Source organism: Phoenix dactylifera, chromosome 12, assembly GCF_051530095.1.
Source record: "Phoenix dactylifera cultivar Ajwa chromosome 12, Ajwa_hap1_PhDact_Kaust_v1.1, whole genome shotgun sequence".
Classification (NCBI taxonomy): domain Eukaryota; kingdom Viridiplantae; phylum Streptophyta; class Magnoliopsida; order Arecales; family Arecaceae; genus Phoenix; species Phoenix dactylifera.
In genome coordinates this window covers 29,249,617-29,263,473 of record NC_143201.1, presented here as the reverse complement: position 1 = coordinate 29,263,473, position 13,857 = coordinate 29,249,617, and the positions used below count along the sequence as shown (strand labels likewise).

The 13,857-nt window shown below is 41.8% G+C and overlaps 1 protein-coding gene across 1 annotated transcript; it reads right to left on the bottom strand.

Moving 5' to 3' along the window:
- Window positions 1-474: 474 nt before the first annotated feature.
- LOC103709614 (putative WRKY transcription factor 51) lies at window positions 475-1,798 on the bottom strand. Its single transcript, XM_008795059.6, has 3 exons — window positions 1,494-1,798; window positions 1,270-1,407; window positions 475-906 (listed from the first exon to the last, which is right to left on the bottom strand). Exons 1-3 carry the CDS (start codon window positions 1,739-1,741, stop codon window positions 666-668), a joined length of 627 nt encoding a protein of 208 aa, XP_008793281.5. The 5' UTR covers window positions 1,742-1,798; the 3' UTR covers window positions 475-665.
- Window positions 1,799-13,857: the final 12,059 nt, after the last annotated feature.

Genomic DNA, 13,857 nt, shown 5'->3' with positions numbered 1-13,857 from the left:
CCTCTCTACGTGCCACGAAGGATTTGAGATGGCAGACCATACACTCCAAAGAATACTACTTTAGACTACCCAAGAGTATCCACCTAAACTTATAATGGTTGATTGAAGTGGAGAGCATGGGACGAGATTTAGTTTTCTTTTTTCCTAGTCTTTTTTTTCAAGACGCAGGGATGACCTGAGTCCTGTCCAGCTTGTTTATGAGCTATTTGGCTTCAATCCAAGCTGTAACAACCTCGTTGCCACAAAAGCTGTTTGGATTTATACTTTTTTCAAAAGATGGATTTCTCTTGTTCACACAAGGTATAAGCAATTTTCACCTGCTTGAGCTGCATGCGTAAAGCATAAACTAACCAGGAAAATCTTTCAGGGTAAAAAGAAACAAGCAGCAGAAAAGCTTTGAATAGCCTTCTATTTCTTTTTATCATGGTGAAGGGAAAAGGCCACTAAGCCGGCCTCTGTGTTAAACAACTCATGAGCAGGAAATTTTAAGCATGTATATATATACCAATGGAAGACAATTAATTAATACAATCGCCCACCGCTTACTTCACGAATGCGCACACTCGCACGCGTGTGGAAGTGCACTCGGGTCTGCCTCGAATTAATCATTTCTTTGGATTACAATTTGCTTGGGCTCATCAAAGCATGAAGGAAACTACTTCGACTCAGTAGAAAGAGCGAGCAGCCTGCATCCTATATACATTTGGAACCACCAAGGGCAGCTGGTCATATGATTCCCACGCCGAGGTTTTGGCTTGACGAGGGCTGAACTCATAACTAACAGTGCCCGGGCTCTCATGGTTGTGCACCCCTTCGTACGTTGTGATCACATAGCTGGAGTCTTCCGCGTCTCTTTCCACTCTCTTTTTCACTGCACAGCCCTCACGGGAGCACCGGTAGTAATTCCTGCAACCATTTTTTCGGTCAGAGAGTCATAATTACAATAACAATATCAAGTGCTGGTTAAAAGAACATCAGAAGAAGGGTGTCTGTTCTGAGAGCTTAAGAAAGTGTAGGAAGATTATATATATATCTATGTTCTGATACTCTAGGCGTGCGAATTATTATCAGGGTTAGTAGAAAGATATAATACTTCATTGAGTAATAATAAACGAGATATTACGGATATTCCTTTTCAAGAGGAAGCATCCAGGCATACAAAGCCAGTTTTCAGCAAGAGTAGAAAGTTGATTTTGTGCTTTTAGTTTCATTTAATTTGTTTTCTTGCGGTCTAATAGCTATTCTCTAACAACATTTAAGACAGCATACCTTGGATTTGGGCTGTTCTTCACGGACTTCTTCCCATACTTCCTCCACTTGAAGCCATCATCTAAGACATCAACCTCAGACTTTGTTCTAAATCCAATCCTACAACCCGTCTCCACTTTCATTCTCTTCGTATCGCTCCTGCAGTTACATGATTAACTACCTAGTTACTACAAATTAAGAACAAGGGGCAAACCTCCATCACTAAATCAAATGCCACCGCATACATCACCAGTCTAGTTGTTGGCGCATTTAGGCCGCAATCGCTGGCAACCAGCGTTTTGGGATCACCGGCGAGCAATGAGTCCTCGAACAGGGCTTCATCGGCGGCTACACCATTGCAAACTCCGAGCATGGACTCATCGGAGGCCTCGGCGGGGAAGAAGTCGAAGTCAGGAACTCCAGAAGGGTTATCTACAAGGAAGAAGGGAGGGTAGGACATCTCAGTGAAGCCCAAAGGAGCCGCCATGACCATTTCCAATCACGTTGTTTGGCCAGTGGAGCCAATAGCTATATATATATATGCAAAGGAAAGGATGCTTCCCCCAAGGTGATGCGAAGGTTCTTCGATGGTGTCATGCGTCAGCTCACTTGATGCGTCCTCAAGCATCATCCTTCTGAACGGGAACCCTACTTGTGATTTTTTTTTTCTCGTGTCACTTTGCATGAGGTGGGTCAAGATATTTGCCGAACTTAGGGATGAATTTTAGGCCATTGTTAGCCATTGGATCAAGAGATAAAAGGACTGGATTACTGAGGCAATTAGAAACGTGTGTAATATGGCGTCTCGTTTGCATATTTGACTTCTGTACGTAGGAAAAGTAGACGCTCGAGTCATTCCCAATAACCTCTGGGTTAAGTCTACCGAGCTGGAAATAAGACGCCTCCTTTTGCCTTATTTTCTTCAGCACGTTCTCGGAGTCTACACTAAGAAATGAAATCAGATTTATACGAAAGCATTCTTCGCTTTGACTGCATGGGAAGTTTAGACTGAGTCATCGATCCGGACCGATCGAGATGTGTATGGATGTGATGGGAGCTTTGAATTGATAAAATGTATTGGAATGATCCTTTGTTTTTTTTTTTTTGGGGGGGGGGGGGGGGGGGGGGGGGGGGCAAAGTTATGGTTCTTTGAAGTAATTAGATTCTGATTTAATTGTGCTCTTCTCTTCGAGCATAGGCAGCATCCTCGATCAAATGGGAGCCAGAAAGAAGTCCACCTGGAAGAGACACAACATTATTATGTCGGATCAGATGCAGTTTTATGCATGCTGTAGCGGATATTCTATTGGTATATAGCGTCAGATGAATGTCTTGTAAACATCATTTGGAATGGAGAGAAAGAGTTGAAGGGATTTGTGAGGACCTGTGCGGGTATATATTTAGTCCCACATCGGTTATTTGCTGGGTAGATTTTAGGTACTTATACATGATCAAGTAATCCAAATAATACCTTTCGGCTAGCCATTTTGGGTGAGATCCTGGGTTGTTACAAAATGGTATCAAAATGGATCTGGCCCATAACCTATATAGACTAGGGGACACTGCAGCACAAATCTATTGGGGCTGACCACGAGCTGATTGTAGTGTTTGTTATTAGATTTGAATAGATTTGAACTCTTAACCCTTAGCCTGACGAGAACGTCAGGGCTTGAATGAAGGGAGTATATATGTGAGGATCCGTGCGGACATGTGTTTAGTCCTACATCTGTTCTTTGCTAGGTAGATCTTAGGTACTTATACAGGATCAAGGAACCCATATAATACCTTTCGGCTAGCCATTTTGGGTGAGATCCTGGGTTGTTACAGAATTAGTTATTTGGACGTGCAAACTTACCATCTGTTTCAAGTCTTCCAACATAACGATGCATCATTTTAGAGAGGCTGAAAAGGAGTAGTTGCGGTAGTCAGGGGAGTTCGTTCGTTCTCCTCTCTCCATTATACACACACACATATAGAAAAGAAACCTTTTACCTCCACTGCAAGATATTACAAGCATCATGCTTCCTAGCCATCCCTACGTCGTCCTTCAAGTTGCTTGGAGGCCCATTCCATGCATGTAGCATTAGAGATTTATCGAAATCAAAGGAGTATTTGATGACCATTTAAGGTGTTATATTGAATGGGATCATCTAATATTGCACTTCTCTTTTGTTCCTACGGTAATACGAAGGGAGTGTACATTGTTCAACCAGCAGAAGTTCATCCGGCCTTGTGGTTCTACAGGTTTGATGTGACTCACAAGAATGGATGCAATAACACAAGGAGATGGTTGAATCATAGGTTGCCAAATCAAAGTCATGTAGATTCCAAAAGCTTTTTACATAACCAATCACTGTCACGCTGCATCTTTTTTCCATTTTTTCAGACATTACATCAATTAAATTTGGTTGATTAGATAACTCATCTTTGGACTGTTCAAAGCTCCACTGAAACCAATTAGCTCATTCCATCAGCCAATTTTGACTGCAAGTTGCATTAATATATATTATCCAAGTCATTCACATTAATTCCACAAATTGTACAGATCATCAAGACATGCCGCAACAAGCAGCAATTTATAATTAAATGAAGAATTAGATTACAAACTGAATGTTAAATTTTTGATAACAGATATATAATGCTTCCAAAAGATGAGTCCCTAAATTGAAGATTCCTACTATTAAAAATAATTTATATGCAAAATAGTTAGAAATCAAAATTCATGTATTATCTTTAATTTGCAAGTGGATACAAAAATAAATGGTATCAACCGTAGTAATGCACTAAAATACATGAATAAATTAAAATTTACTAGATTTTGATTATTAGATGATAATAAAAGATAATAGAATGCTACAAAAACCGTTCATTTTTGCATCTACCTATTCTTTAAATTAAAGACCATCAAAAGCACGTGCACTCCAGCTTCTAAATATTTTTTATAGTAGAGATCATTTTCAATACTTTTTTTTTAATATGGTCAATTTATTATAATTTTTAATCATTAAATTTTCTTTCAGAGATGTAATATAAAATATGTACAATTCAAATTATAGATAAATATTTCTTAAGCTTTAATATTCTAGGCCCAAGTCGGGTAGGGTCTTAGCCTTAATCTCCAAGCACTAAGAAAAAGACAATACAACCTTCAGATTTCAAAAGCATATCCCTATATCTTATGATCTTATCACCACTTTGTCAAGGCGGTCCGGCAGCATCAACACACAAGTTTGCTTCTGGAGTGAAGGAAGCCATTGGTATCACATATTTATTTCCAAATTCCAACCTTCCAATCCTTTCTTCCATTGCACCAGCTTTCATGGAATCAAATCTTGCGGTCATAACGCCCTCATAATGAGGTATCTCGGTTACCTCAAAAAGACCATGCATCTTTATGAAGTTTGAACATAATATATGTCAAGAAGAAAGGCAAACATTGTTGTTTGATATTATATGTTTGGACGTGGCATCCATGACGCTAGCAACAATATATTAACGAAAGCATGCAAATGTCCAAACTTCCTAGTTCCTTGAAATCAAAAAGGTGTCCCAAGAGCTAATCTCATGGATATCCCAAGTGCTCTATCTGATGGATAAGGAGGGCGCTGTGGGTCTGCTGTCTTAGCTGTGTGATATTGGACAAAGCCTAGAACTTTTCAATATTGGCACCTAACCTTGGAGCAGAATGGACATGACCATGGAGTTGAATGTGTGATATTTGACCGAAGCCCCATAGTCTAGAAAGGTTCAATACGGACACCTAACTTGGAATTATATATATTATGCATCATATTTAAGGGTTTTCTGAGTACAATTAGTCTCCAATCCTATTTTTATTTATTTAAGATTGTCACTGCGTGCCTCATAAAAAATATAAGATATATAAATAAATCTTCCTTATCCTATAAGCTTCAGTTTTTAAGACAAGTAGTGATTTTAACACCTCATCCAGTTCACCACGGAAATATATATGAATCTTTTTTGGCCTATCAAAATCTTACATATACTCACACTATAGGTTCTCAGTAATCAACTTCCAATTCCAAACAGATTTACATTTTCAGACTTAGTAATCACTTGATAAACCCTCCACATATCATTTTAGATGTGGTTGTCACGTTATTAAAAAACATATATAGATGCTAGAACCTAGATATGATTGTTGACCAAATGCTTGTTTGTGGGGTTATTAAATACTTGTACTCATCCTACCGCACTCGCCTTTTATGACTTAATGCAATGGATCGACGATGGAATATTAGTCTGGCTAGGCTAATTCTTTATTGTTAGGCATTCTGCACTTTTTTTCCACTCTCTGGAATAATACGATGTAGATCATGCTTTCAATAAAACCGACTTTTCTACCGACCAGTTAGCTGGTTCAAGTATGATATTGGACTACTTGGATGGAGATACTGTGCCTCCCAAATTGATGCTTCTATATGGAAGCAATGAGATTTAGTTATTTTCAGTATTCATAATTTGTATCTTGTTTTTTTTTTTTGTTCTTCCCTTGTTTTTTTCTTTTTTTTTGCCGTTCTTTGTAGAACTTCAGAAAAGCCAAAAAGTCCTAGGATGATGGTCGACCAAATGTTTGTTTGTGGGGCTATTAATACTTGAAATACCTCCTACGATTTAAGGCAAACCATGATGGATTAGTCTGGCTAGACTAAACAAAGGGATAAACATATAAACATAAAAAACAAATATGTGTGTGTGTGTGTGTGTTTGAGAGAGTGAGAGAGAGAGAGAGAGAGAGAGAGAGAGAGAGAGAGAGAGAGAGTGTGAAATACCTCCTGCTTCATTCTTGGAATGGGAGAAAAGATTGGGAGTGATGGGATGGAGCCGTAAACTGGGTGGCCTCATATGTGGCCAGTTATTTTGGTGGCACTCTATAGGTTACAAAAAGGAAATCACTCTCATATGTAGCCATACTAGAAATATATAAATCATCTATTCCGGTTTAATAAAAAAAAATGGCACGGCAAAACATGTCCAGAATCAGATCCCCTCTCGATGTATCAAATTCCACTACGTATGAGTCGCTTTCAAGGATGGGCCCGGAGACGAGTGAACCAAAGAGACGAGTTGTCTTCTAGTCCGGTTGTCCAACGATGCCTGCAGTGGATTCACACTGCTGTTGGTACGACCTAAGAACTGGCGCAGTCAAGGCCTGTCGGACCGCTTAGGTTTTTTCTGGTGGTTGGCCGCTCCAAACGTCGAAGATACTGACTCGGGCTTGGCCTTCGTGATTTCGGAGCCACCCGATGAACTGCCTATCGGAGTTGAAAGACTGGAAACAGCGAATCGGGACCCACCGTTTCTTTGTTCCCTCTTCCAAATACCTCACCGTAGTTGCCTTTGTTCTGCTTCCAATTTTCCAAGCAACTTCCTCTAGAAACACCCTCGCACAAAATTAAGAGAAGTCTTTGGTTGATTAATTCCATCTTGTAATGATTAGCTTTTTGAAACTGGCCTTCTAGGCAACTGCCGGGTGACTGCTTGCTGCTATTGGCTCAGCCAATACCAACCTCGTTGTCATTCCCCTACCAGAAACCTTCTCCAAAAAGCGACGACGCAAGCGGGCTTCCGTGACTCGTGTTCTGTTCACGACTTAGTTTGGTTGGCGGGAGGAGGAGAGGGAAAAAAAAGAGAGAAAGATCTTGTTGCAATTCTGAATTGGATCACTGCTTGGCTAACCTTGAGATCGGCAGAAACCGAGCTAGACGAAGTAGCTAAAGTGTGCTCGAGCTAGCTTCGTCCGGAGGCGTCCTATAAGAAATCCGCTTGCTGGAGAGTTTCCGGAGGAGAGCCCTCTGATGCTTAAATCAGAATAGATAGGCAACAGTATAAAAGAGAGAGATTGCACAGAGTGTAGTTCTTTGTCAATCATATCGCATGATATTGCATTAAATACTTGAGGTTCTCCGGATCGCCTCTTTATATCAGGGAGTCTATTTTGTCGTTTACCTAGGTCGGCGTGATGTACACTAGTCGCCAAGCAGTGATCGATAGTACAGCTATGGCATAGGCGGCATACGACACTGACAGCGCACCGAATGCAGAGCTGCCACAACTGCTAGTCGTTGTCGCGACGACCGATTGCCAGGACTATTAGTCTTTGTTAGTACGTATTTATTGGCTCCTCGGTCGGAGATGAGGTATCTCATCTCGGTTGGTTGGCTCTTCGGCCAAGGCCCGAGTTGATCATCTTGGTCTATACCGAGGTTGTCAAGGTTAGTTTGCTCCGAGATCAAGGTCCACCACCCACTTTGCCAGTCGACCTATATTTTCAGGCTTCTGCAAAACCTGTCTCATCGGCTGGTCGGTTAGGACTGTGATTAAATGGGCTTGGAAGTATGGCTAGAGCTTCCGAGCTGAGATGATAAGGGTGTAGACCGTCTTCTCCAATTTGAAGTATCTAGTCTCGGTATCGCACAGAATCCGACTTGTATAGTAGATCAATTTCTTGCAGTCTTCTTCCTTTCGTACCGGAACCGAACTCACAACAGAAGGAGAAACGGCTACGTATAAGTAGAGCATTTCTCCGACCTATGGCTTGGTGAGGAGAGGTGACGAGCTGAGGTACTCTTTCAGTTAGTCGAAGGCCTCCTAATACTCCTTGGTTCACTTGAAGTTCTTTAGATATTTCAGGGCCTTGAAGAACGGGAGGCAGCTCTCCACCGATTTGGAGACGAACCTCGCCAAGGCAGCGACGCATTTAACCTTTTTAACAGTCTTTGGGGCCTGCATGTCCTGCACTGCTTGAATCTTCTCCGAGTTTGCCTCAATGCCGCGTTACATGACCATGAACTCCAAAAATTTCTCCAAGATAAATTCAAAGGCGTATTTCATCGGATTGAGCTTCATTTGATATTTTTGAAGAGTTGTAAAAGTCTCCTCTAGGTCGGCGATGGCTGCTTAGCTGCTCCACTTTTTACGAGCATGTCAGCCACATACACTTCTATATTCTGGCCGAATTGCTCCTTGAAGATTTTGGTGATGAGGCGTTGGTAAGTTGCCCCTATATTCTTTAAGCTAAAGGACATTACCTTATAGCAGTAGAGGCCCTTGTCGGTGAGCAAGGCTATTTTCTCAATGTTTTCAGATGCCATTTGGATCTGGTTGTACTTAGAGAACGCATCTATGAAGGTTAGCAATTAATATCTCGAGGTCTCATCTACGAGCTGATCGATCTTCAGGAAAGAAAAGCTGTCCTCAAGCAAGCCTATTCAAGTCGGTGTAGTCAATGCAAACTCGTCATTTTTCATTAGCTTTTTTCTCAAGTACAACATTGGCCAGCCAATCACGATAGTTCACCTCACAAACAAAGCCAACCTCCACGAGTTTATCAACTTCTGGGTCGATTACTTGTTGTCTTTCCACAACAAAGTTCATCTTCTTCTGCCGCACAGGTCGGTGGGTTGAACCACGTTGAGCATGTGAACCATCACCTCGGAACTTATGCCGGCATGTCAGCAGCCTCATTGTAGGCCGAGGGAACTAAAACCATGAGGAAGGCTAACCTTAAAGTGTTACTTCGGGGTTCTTGTCCTGCGGTGATCGGCAAATTGATCACTCTTACGGGCCGAGAAGCCAACTAGAGGAGTGTTGATCTTTTCGAGCTGTTTGACAAGCAGCCTCATTCTTTGAAAAGCATTGTAAAATAATACATCGGTCCATCTTCCATTATCAACAAGTATTCTTTTTTACATCATATTTTGCGATAATAAGAGAAATAACTACAACATCGTCATGAGAAGTTTGTACTCCTTCCAGGTCGGCATCAGAAAAGGTGATGACGTCTCCTGTGTGTTGTCTTTTCAGGCAGCTTCGACCTCTTGGGGATCTCGGTTGCTCGAGGTTCTTGGGACCTCAATGGGACCGCCAGTGATAGTGTTGATGACTCTGGCAATCGGATGGTTGTCGATCGTCTCTGGGAGCGACGTGTCAAAGGATGAGACAAGCGCTTCTCGGTTATGCTGAACATGGATGTATCGGTCCAACTGTCTACATTGGATGAGTGTCTTGATCTCGTCCTTGAGCTACAAACACTCCTCAGTATCATGGCCGTAGTTCCAGTGGAAGCGACAGTATTTCTTCTTGTCCCTCTTGAACATCGGGGCCTTCCTCTGATGCGGAGGGTGTAGGTAGCCTCAGCCTTTGATCTCCACAAAGATCTAGGTCCTCAGGTCGGTGAGAGGTGTGTACTCCTCGACATCGAGGTGAAATATTCCTCGACATCGAGGTAAAATACTTCTCAGCATCAAGGTAAAATACTCCTCAGCTCTTTTTGTTCCTCGTGCCCCCTCTTAGCTCCTCGAGGAGGTCTCTCGCCCGCAGACTCATAATGGGAGGCCATGGCTTTATCCGCATTGGCATACTTGTCTGCTTACGCCAACATTTCGGTGAAGTTGATGGAGAAGCGCTTCTCTAAAGAGAAGAAAAAATGCAACGGCCGTAAACTGCTCTTCATTGCCAACATTGTGATCGACTAATCTAGGTCGCAGACTTCTAGTGTCGCCACATTGAAGCGACTGATATAGTCCCTAAGGAACTCTTTCTTCTTTTGCTTGATGTCGAGCAACGTGTCCGAATCGTGGCACCATTTTCAATTGGAGACGAAGTGTGCTGTGAAAAGGCGGACGAGCTACTCGAAAGAACGAACAGATCTGGGTTGAACTCCTAAGAACTAGAACCAAGCCGCCTTGCGGTTGCGGGAAAGGCCTTGGAAAGGACGACATTGGGGGCTCTGTGCAGTATCATGGGAGCCTTGAAACTCTTCAGGTGATCTAGAGGATCTGAGGTGCCATCATACGACTCTACTTGAGGCATCTTGAACTGAGATGAGATCGGTTCCTCCATGATATGCTTGGTGAACGGAGGCTTCGAGAAGAAGTTAAGGTCGTTGTTTTCCATTGGAGCTTGTCCCATAAGGGCCTGAATCTATCGGCCCGTCTCCTCGATTCTCCTATTGAGGTCAGGGTCCCCATGGGGCGGAGGCTCCGCGCGGCAAGGATGCGAGTGGCTCGAAGCTGAGTCATTTTCAAAATGAGGGCTAGGAGAGTGTTATTTCCATGCATCCCGACCAGAACTGCTCTGCTGAGTACGTCGACTCTGGCGAGACTTGGCCTCGAAAGCAGTAGTTGGCCAAGCACATGCAGTGCACTCGCAACTGAGAGTGGTGGCTTAGCTGATCGAATTCCGATAGGATCGATTTTGATCATGCCGCTACCTGCTACAGGCCCTGGACCGCCGTAGTCAACGCCTGCACCTATTGAATGAGCAAGTTGAACTACTTATTGCCCACAGGTGCGGCGGGTTGTTCCAATGGAGTAGGTTTTAGGCTCTACAATAACCCTCGAGAGGTCAAAGCAGGGCGTTGCAAAACATGTGATGCACCGTGGGCTCCTCGTGATCTCATATTGGTGGTTTCTCCCTTCGATTGGTATTGATGTAGCTGGGGGGTGGACCATTCCTCAAGCACCAATCTTTTGCAAAAAGATGAACCTGGACCGAGGTCGGAGCACTGCTTGGCTGACTCTGAGGTTGGCAGAAACCAAGGTCCTCCGGATATAGTATAGTATAGTTCTTTATGAATAATATTGCATGACATCGCATTGTGTACCTGAGGTCCTCCGGATCATACCTTTATATAGAGGAGTCCATTTTGTCATTTACCTAGGCCGGCGTGATGTGCACCAGTCGTCAGGCAGCAGCTGGTAGTATAGCTATGGCGTGGGTGCCATATGGCACTAACTGCGCGCCGAATGCAGAGCTGTCATAATTGTCAGTTGTTGTTATGACTATCGATTGCCACGACTGTAAGTCCTTGTCGGCACGGTTGATTGGCTCCTCGGTCAGAGACGAAGTTGCTTATCTCAGTTGGTTGGCTCCTCGGCTAGGGCCGAAGTTCAATTTGTACTAAGTTTATCGAGGTCAGTCTGGTCCGAGGTTCAGGTATCCAGTATTTTCTCCATCATATCTCATGTTTGGTTGAAATTTTCGAAGAAAAGAGATAAAAAAATAACTTTCTTCTTAAAACAAGATTCCCATATTTCATCAAAAAAAATTCATATGAAATATGAAAAATTTCAACTTCCACTTGTTGGAAACTAGGATAAATTTTTTTTCAAATATGCATTTAAACTTTTAGATAGAATGGAATAAAGTATTTTCCTTAATTAAGGACATAATATGTATTTTACACATTTTTTCTAAGAAAATAGATGCTCAACCAAATAAAAATCACTCTAAAATATGTCACTTTTCTTTGGCCAATCAAATAAGTAAAAAACAACTTTTTCAAATATTACATATCTAAGTATCAACTTCTCAATAAGATTACAACAGATGAGAATAATCAATTTGGAACGTCTTCTTTGCATTGATAAGGTTAAAAACTTTAATTTTTTAAGAAAAACTGTGGGATCATCGGCCAATAATATATTGAAAAAATAAAATTACCATCAATACATTAATACTACATCAATTAATATTTATCAAGTAATAGAGAAGATAAAGACTGAATTTATTATAATATCAATACTAACCGAAATCGATGACAACATTTTAGGGTTTTTTTTTTTTTTTTTGCTGAAATGGGCATTTCATACATCACGGATACGAATACACCCAATCAAATCAGAAAACAAAAGGTTCCAAAGTGCTCCAGGCATCTCACCCTCCTCAGTTTATGAGATGTCTTCTGAGTGGCTCGCTACATATGCCGCCATCCAGTCGGCCGCTCCAATATTTTAGGTTGCCAAAACTAAAATGCAATTGTCCTACTTGCTAGTAGTACGCAGCAGCCAACCACGTCATGAATGCTTTCGGAGATAAGTCCAAAGTTTGTTTGGACCTTGTAATCATTTTAAACAGTATCAACCAAACGCTCCACCGGTCGAGCTGATTTGCGTGGCAAATGCATCACATCCATGACATTAGATCTACCCTGCATCCCATGCATCAATGACGTGCAAGAGGTTCGTACTCTGTTTTGTTTTCTCCTTCAATCCGTCCAACTTAGGCTGTCACGTTGCCGACACTGCGATTCGATAACTCTACTGGCAATAGCTGGCTAGGTGCGTATCATCGTGTCCAATTAAGAAAGCAACCCTCAATGCGAATCAAAAATATGTGACTCTCGTCACTTGCCATGTCTCTTCCATGACTCATTCGGGTGTGGCTATTGTCATACAAGATAACCACAAGAAATTTTGAACAAAAAGGCATGCGGATATAATAATTTCAACCTCACTTATTGCTCCATTTTGATTTGATAATGCATGTAGATATAATAATTTATATTGCTGCATTTAAGTTGACATCATGCAACTTTATGACGGCAAATTGCCAATAACGCAAGGCTCCTGTATTTAGGAGATCTAGGAAAAGTGCCTTGTTTAATATAGTGCGATTGTTTTCGTATTTCGAATCTGTAAAATCTAATATACAATGAAGAAATTCTACTGTTGTGTCCAGGCTTGCTCTCAAGAAATTGGCAAATGCACCGTCTCATTTTAGTTATACAATATTGCTGTTTTGCTAGATTATTTTATACTTTTGTTAATGATTTGAAAAGCTAAAACCTTATGTGTGTGTATGTCGATGTATATATATATACGTACATATATAGATATATACATATATGCATACACATATACTGTTGGAAAAATATTGGATACCTCGATCTCAGGCCTGACCTGCCCCTTTTACATCGGATGTAAGCCGAAGAAAGCAATCCTTGCCCTAGCCGAGCAGCAGACCAAGGAGCCAATCAGCCAAGGAACAATCAGTCATTAGCACGTGTCAACAAGAACTGACAGCGTCATGGCGGCGCCATGGCCTGCACCCCACCAGCGTTGCCCGCCGCCCACACGGACTGGTACCTACGTCCGCCCGTACTACCTACTGTTACCTGGCCGTTATTGCATGTTAGGTCAGGTAACGACAAAATCAATTCTCCTATATAAAGGAGCAACCTAAAAAACCTCAGGTACGCATGCAATCTTACTTACAGTGACTACATTCTGCTAAAATTCTCTTCCTTCTACATTGTTGCCTCATTATTCTGACTTAGGCATCAGAGGGTCTCCCACCAGAAACTTTCCGGCAGACGAACTTTTTGCAAGCCACGTCCGGAGGAGATCCATTCCCTGCACCTCAGTTAGCCTGCTTAACTCGTCTTCAAACAACCTCAAGGTCGTCCAAGCTGCACTCCGACCTCTACAAGGGATATGTATATATGCATATACACACGCACGCGTATATCTATCTATATGTATGTGTGTTTGTATATATATATATATATATATATGTGTGTATATGTATGTATGTGTGTGTGTATATATATACATACATGCATACATAATTTATTTATATGGAAGAATATCCTATTGATGTACTGCAGAGAATGCCCAACTCCACTGCCTTAGCCACACCAGTGAAATAGCTAGTGTCAGTGGATCAATTACTTTTGGCTGCCTCAAAACCAATTAATACATCATTTTGGATGTTAATGACGAATCAAAATCTCTTCTTGATCTTCTGTCCAACCTTCAAAATCTGACATTTTAATAACCTCAAATCGAGACTGTGCAAGATCCG

Coding starts and splice junctions, on each gene's coding strand:
- LOC103709614 (XM_008795059.6), bottom strand. CDS start 1,741: ATGGTCATGGCGGCTCCTTTGGGCTTCACTGAGATGTCCTACCCTCCC. Junction 1,408..1,493: donor CCAACAACTAGACTGGTGAT/GTATGCGGTGGC, acceptor ATGTAACTGCAG/GAGCGATACGAAGAGAATGA. Junction 907..1,269: donor AAGAACAGCCCAAATCCAAG/GTATGCTGTCTT, acceptor AAATGGTTGCAG/GAATTACTACCGGTGCTCCC.